General features: G+C 48.4%; 1 protein-coding gene across 1 annotated transcript in view; it reads right to left on the bottom strand.

Moving 5' to 3' along the window:
• Xrcc6bp1 (XRCC6 binding protein 1) overlaps window positions 1-4,842 on the bottom strand; it is a gene marked incomplete at its 5' end in the record, with an annotated part of 17,592 nt that extends 12,750 nt beyond the window's left edge. Inside the window, 2 exon segments of the mRNA XM_013521026.1 lie at window positions 4,044-4,125; window positions 4,797-4,842. Coding sequence (XP_013376480.1) covers window positions 4,044-4,125; window positions 4,797-4,842 — 128 coding nt within the window.
• Window positions 4,843-5,356: the final 514 nt, after the last annotated feature.

The raw sequence follows: 5,356 nt of genomic DNA, 5'->3' as shown, positions 1-5,356 counted from the left end.
GTATTTCGCCCTAGCAAAGAAAGAGGTGACTAAGTCACTTGGTAACCTCAGGTAACTTTCTCAGCCTCCTTGTGTTGAGTTTCCTCAACTATAGAAGGAAATAATTAACAGTGCCTACCTCCTAGAATTGAGAATTAAGGACTGGTGCCGGGCGTAGTGGCGCACGCCTATAATCCCAGCACTGGGGAGGCTGAGGCAGGAGGATCGCTGTGAGTTCAAGACCAGCCTGGACTACAAAGTGAGCTCAAGGCCAGCCTGAACTGCATAGCGAGACCCTGTCTCAAAAAGACAAAAAAGAGAGAATTAAGGGCTGGGGATATAGCTCAGCGGCACAAGCGCATGCCTGGCAAGCACAAGGCCCTGAGTTTGATTCCCAGTACCAAAAAGAAGAAAAAAAGGAATAGAATTGAGAATTAACTGACACTACCTATCTGTAAAATGCTTCTCAGCAAGTCTCCGAGTAAGCAGGGAACAACCATTGCTGTCCTCATTCTACTAGACTGAGAAAAAAAAAACCAGGGAAAGTCCTCAGAAAGACCTTCAGAAAGAAATGCCAAAACAGCATGCTGAGCAGGACCCTGTAAGAGTAAGGAAGGCAGGAAGCACCCCGATAATGACAGCTGCCGTTTACTGTGTAGTTACTAGGTGCCACACACTGGGATATGTGCTAGATGTTTTATATTCATTTATTCAACATTAACTTCTTCAACTGATACTTATTAAGACCTAATAGTAGATGTATGATCTAATGGAGACAGAAATTAGTCAAATGCTTACCAAAAAGTTTAAATACACAGAATGACAACGGACGTGAAGACAACGGCAGGCTGTCCAGAGCACACACGACGATGGGAACGCCTGACCGGGTCTGGAGGGCGGGGAAAGCGCCTCAGTGGCGGAATTTTACACTGAGATCCACAGCGGAACGTGAGCTAAATGTGAGGAGCGGAGGGGAAGGGAACATCCCGTCCGAGACAGAGAACCACGGTGTTAGTTTAGATCTTCTCTTAGACTCAGGTGGGCCGGTGGGCCTGGTCAGAAGGCTTGGACCTCAGGGGCCTGCCCTGGGAAGGTGTGTGCTCATGCCCCGCTCCTCCCTTCTCTCTGCTTCCCGCTGCCAGGGGATCAGCACCTTGCCCTCTGTCCCGGCCCCCTGCTACCCTGTTTGTACCCAGAGGCCGCTGCCCACAGACTCAAACCGTGAGCCAGAATAAACTTTTATCCTTCACACTGCAGATGTCGGGGATTTCTTCCCGACAACGGCCAAGAGGCTAATGCACACATCTGTACAGGGAAGGGAGAGAGTCGAAAGAAAAGTATCTCTAAGAGGCTGAAACCAGGCCCGAGGCTGAGGCACAGTTTGGGCGGCGGATGCAGGCTGGGACTGGCAAGGTCAGCAGGGCCCAAATCACCCAAGGCCTTGTCGCCACCCTGACAGGAACGGGAAGGTACCGAGGGGCAGGGCTGAAGCGGGCCAAGCTTCTATGCTCTGCTGTTTTTATCTTTTCAACTACAGCCGAAGAATACTCAGGAGACCACAGCTGGTTGCACAGAATCTAGCTGAAGGCTAATGAAGTGTTCCGGGCAAGAGACAGAAGAATGGCGGGAGCCGAAAGGGGAATTCAGGAAGGAAACTGGAAAACTGTGGTGATGGATAGAAAATGAGGAAGGAGCCGGGCGCGGTGACACATGCCTGTAACCCCAGCACTGGGGAGGCTGAGGCAGGAGGATCATTGCGAGTTCGAGACCAGCGTGGGCTACAAAGTGAGTTCAAGACCAGCCTGAACTGCATAGCGAGACTCTGTCTCTAAAAGGCCAAAAAAAAAAGAAAAGAAAATGAGGAAGGAATCCAAAGTCTCTAAAAATTTCTAGCCTGAGTAATAGGTTGGACAGTAGAAACATCCACTGAAATATGTGAAACTAAAGACTACGTGGTGGGGGTAAAAATCATGAATCTGGACCTGTACATGTCAGATCCTTGGTACCTTTAGGACCATGAAGAGGGCCGGGCGCGGTGGCGCACACCTGTAATCCTAGCACTGGAGAGGCTGAGGCAGGAGGATCATTACAAGTCTGAGACCAGCCTGGTATACAAAATGAGCTCAAGGCCTGAACTGCATAGCGAGAACCTGTCTCAAAAAGATCAAACAAAGAAAAAGAAAAGAAAAACACCTTGCCCAAGCCCCACAGCAAATAAGCAGAGGAACCAGGATTTGAACTCAAGTCTAACTCCAAAACCCAGACTTCTCACCCCATACTACACTGACTTCTCCCATCATTACTACAAAGCAGTTATAAATAACTGAAATACGTAATGAAATTCCTCAGAAGAAGATAGCTAAGAGTGTTAAAAGTGAGTTGTCAGCTGGGGGTTTAGCTCAGCGGCACAGTGCCTGCCTGGCAAGCACAAGGTTGTGAGTTCGATTCCTGGTACCAGGGGGGGAAAAAAAAAAAAATCTAACCAAATGTGAATTGTATATGCAAATTGGGAGTATCTACCTTCTTCTACCATCATCATGTGACATAACCCTATACCTTTCACTTCTAAGACCCTGTCAAAACCTTCCAACAGGGAAAAGAAAAAAATATATATATATACACAAGATGGTTAAGATAGTGATACAGCTAGTTTCTCTTAGTTCACTGAAAAGAAAGTTTTGAGCTAGTATTACTTGCATGACATTTCTTGCCTATATCTTGTTCTCTGAATAACTACTATGAAGATAACAATATACAATATATTAACTATTGTTACTGTTCTACTAGCTTGGTTTGAAACTGTTTCATTGGGGTTTTCTCCTATCTCTTTAAAATTAAAAGCCGGGCATGGTGGTGCACATGGGAGGCTGAGGCAGGAGGATCGTTGTGAGTTCGAGGCCAGCCTGGGCTACAAAGTGAGCTCAAGGCCAGCCTGAACTGCGTAGCGAGACCCTGTCCCAAAAAGACAAAAAAAAGAAGAATGTTCATGACGGGCCAAGCACCATGGTAAGTAACTTTACGAGAGACATCTCCCTTCATTCTCATAATCATTCTATTGGATACAATCGTTACCCGCATTGTACAGGTGAGAAACCTCACTCCCCTTCATCAACAACGCTCACTGGAGGTCTCACTGCTCACCACGTGAAGGTTTTATGCTTCCCTTAGCATTCAGAGCCGCCCTCCAGTTAAACCAGACCCCACGCCACTGCCTAACCTGCCTTGTCCTTCCCAGCACGCCACACCTGCCCGTGCCGCTGCCGCTTGGGCAACAGCCTCTGTCTTCTCTGCCCCTGGACAGGCTCCGTACCCTCCAGGTGAGTCTGTGGTGTCTTTCAACCACGTGCTGTCCCGTGCCACATCGTGTCCCACCGTGGCAACCCAGACCTTTGGTGTAGCTCCCCCAGGGGCCGACAGGTGAAGGCGCTCCTGGGGGAGGGGACGCTTTCGGAAGGAAGCTCAGGGGCGGAGCACACTCCTGAAGGGGCCACGAGCCCCAGCCCTCTCCTGTCCCTTCCCCTCCCAGCCACCTCAAGGCAGTGTCCTCCCTCACCACGGACCACACGGACCACGTGACCGCAGTGGGTTGAAACCTTGACCCAAAAGAAGCCTTTCCGCACTGTAAGTTCATTACCTCATATACGTGTTACGCCAACGAAGAAATGACTAATACAACAAGCCCATCTGAAAGAGTTTAGCCTGCCTTGAAGTTTAGGACTGCGTTCATGTCTTACCTCCCGCAGTGTGAACTCCTTAAGTGTAAGACCAGGACTAACTCACTGTTTCTGAGTCACTCACAAAGCAGACCACACAGAATGCCCCGCATGCGGAAGGTGCTTGGCAAGTCCCAGGAAAAAGGACGAAAAGGAAGACACACGCCAGGCATGAAGGCGCACACCTGTAATCCCAGCACTCAGGAGGCTGAGGCAGGAGGATCGCTGCGAGTTCGAGACCAGCCTGGGCTACAAAGCGAGCTGAAGGCCAGCCTGAGCTGCATAGCGAGACCCTGTCTCAAAAAGACGAAAGAAAAAGAAAAGGAAGAAGACAATGGGCAGAAAGCCTACCTGAGATGATGAAGCATCAAAGCCCCCGCTGACATTTCCATCACAGTCTTCACAAGAGAAGTGTCGCTCTTTGCTAACAGCACTGAAAGGTAGGAACAGATTAAAGAGACAATGTCCAGAAGGACTTACCCCCCCCAAAAAAAAGACTTCCAGCAGAAGGCCTGTGTATAAGGGGTCAGCCGTGAGCCAGGAGCCAGGAGACCTTTCACCACACAGTAGACCCCAACTCCCACTAACGCACATGAAACCCTGGGAAAGCAAGCTAACACCCCAAGTTTTCGCATGCGCGAAACAGGGAGACTGTCTGCAAAACGCATCCCAGTTCAGAGTCTGCGTATGACATCATTACATAAACCCTTTGGCCAACTGATTAAGACCATACTGGCAATATGCTAGATAGAGTTCCTGCTCTTGGGCCAGAATGTTAGAAAGTGCACCTGAGGTCACTTCCTGTGACTCTTAAAGTTAACATCTGGCCGGGTGTTGTGGCACACACCTGTAATCCCAGCACTTGGGAGGCTGAGGCAGGAAGGATCAGTGTGAGTCTGAGACCAGCCTGGGCTACAAAGTGAGCTCAAGGCCAGCCTGAACTGCATAGCGAGACCCTGTCTCAAAAAGACCAAAAAAAAAAAACAGTAAACATCTGAAAGGCCTGATGACGCAAAGGGAGAACTCTTTAAGGAGCGCTGACATTTTACATCTTTGGTTTTGGCGGCCAGAATATAGAAAAGCAATTTTAGAAGATTTACTTACCAACCTGAGTGCTTCATAGCATCAAGGAGAAGTTTGACATATGGATCTAAAAAAGATATTGATACAATTTAGCATGTTAACTGGAAAACTTCGCAATAATTAAATTATCCAAATGGAAGTGTAAAACACTATCAAAAAGTGACTCACAAATCACAAGTAATACTATCTTAAAATTGAAAAAATGGGGAAGAAGTGGATGTAACACATGTTTAAATTAACATCAGAGATGCTGGCGTGACGAGAAAAGAAACAAAGGTTTAAAAAATGATGAAAGCAAAAATAGGTGAGTAAAAAAAGGTGAGCCAGGCGTGATGGCACAGGTCTGTAAACCTAGCACTTGGGAGGCAGAGGCAGGAGGATTGCCATGAAATGGAAGCCAGCCCGGGATACATAGTGAGCTCAAGGTCAGCCTGAACTACATAGCAAGACCCTGTCTCAAAAAAAGAAAAAGAAATTGGGTATCGGTAATCCTAGCATCCCACCAGCAAGAGTAGTGCTAAGGGGCGTCAGCGCCCGCTCCGATGGGGAAGCGGAGGCCCGGGGCCCCACCTCTACCACCC

This window comes from Chinchilla lanigera, unplaced genomic scaffold (assembly GCF_000276665.1).
Source record: "Chinchilla lanigera isolate Chin_1 unplaced genomic scaffold, ChiLan1.0 scaffold00057, whole genome shotgun sequence".
NCBI classification, from domain to species: Eukaryota; Metazoa; Chordata; class Mammalia; order Rodentia; family Chinchillidae; genus Chinchilla; species Chinchilla lanigera.
The sequence above is the reverse complement of the archived record's forward strand: the minus strand, read 5'-3'. Positions and strand labels throughout refer to the sequence as shown.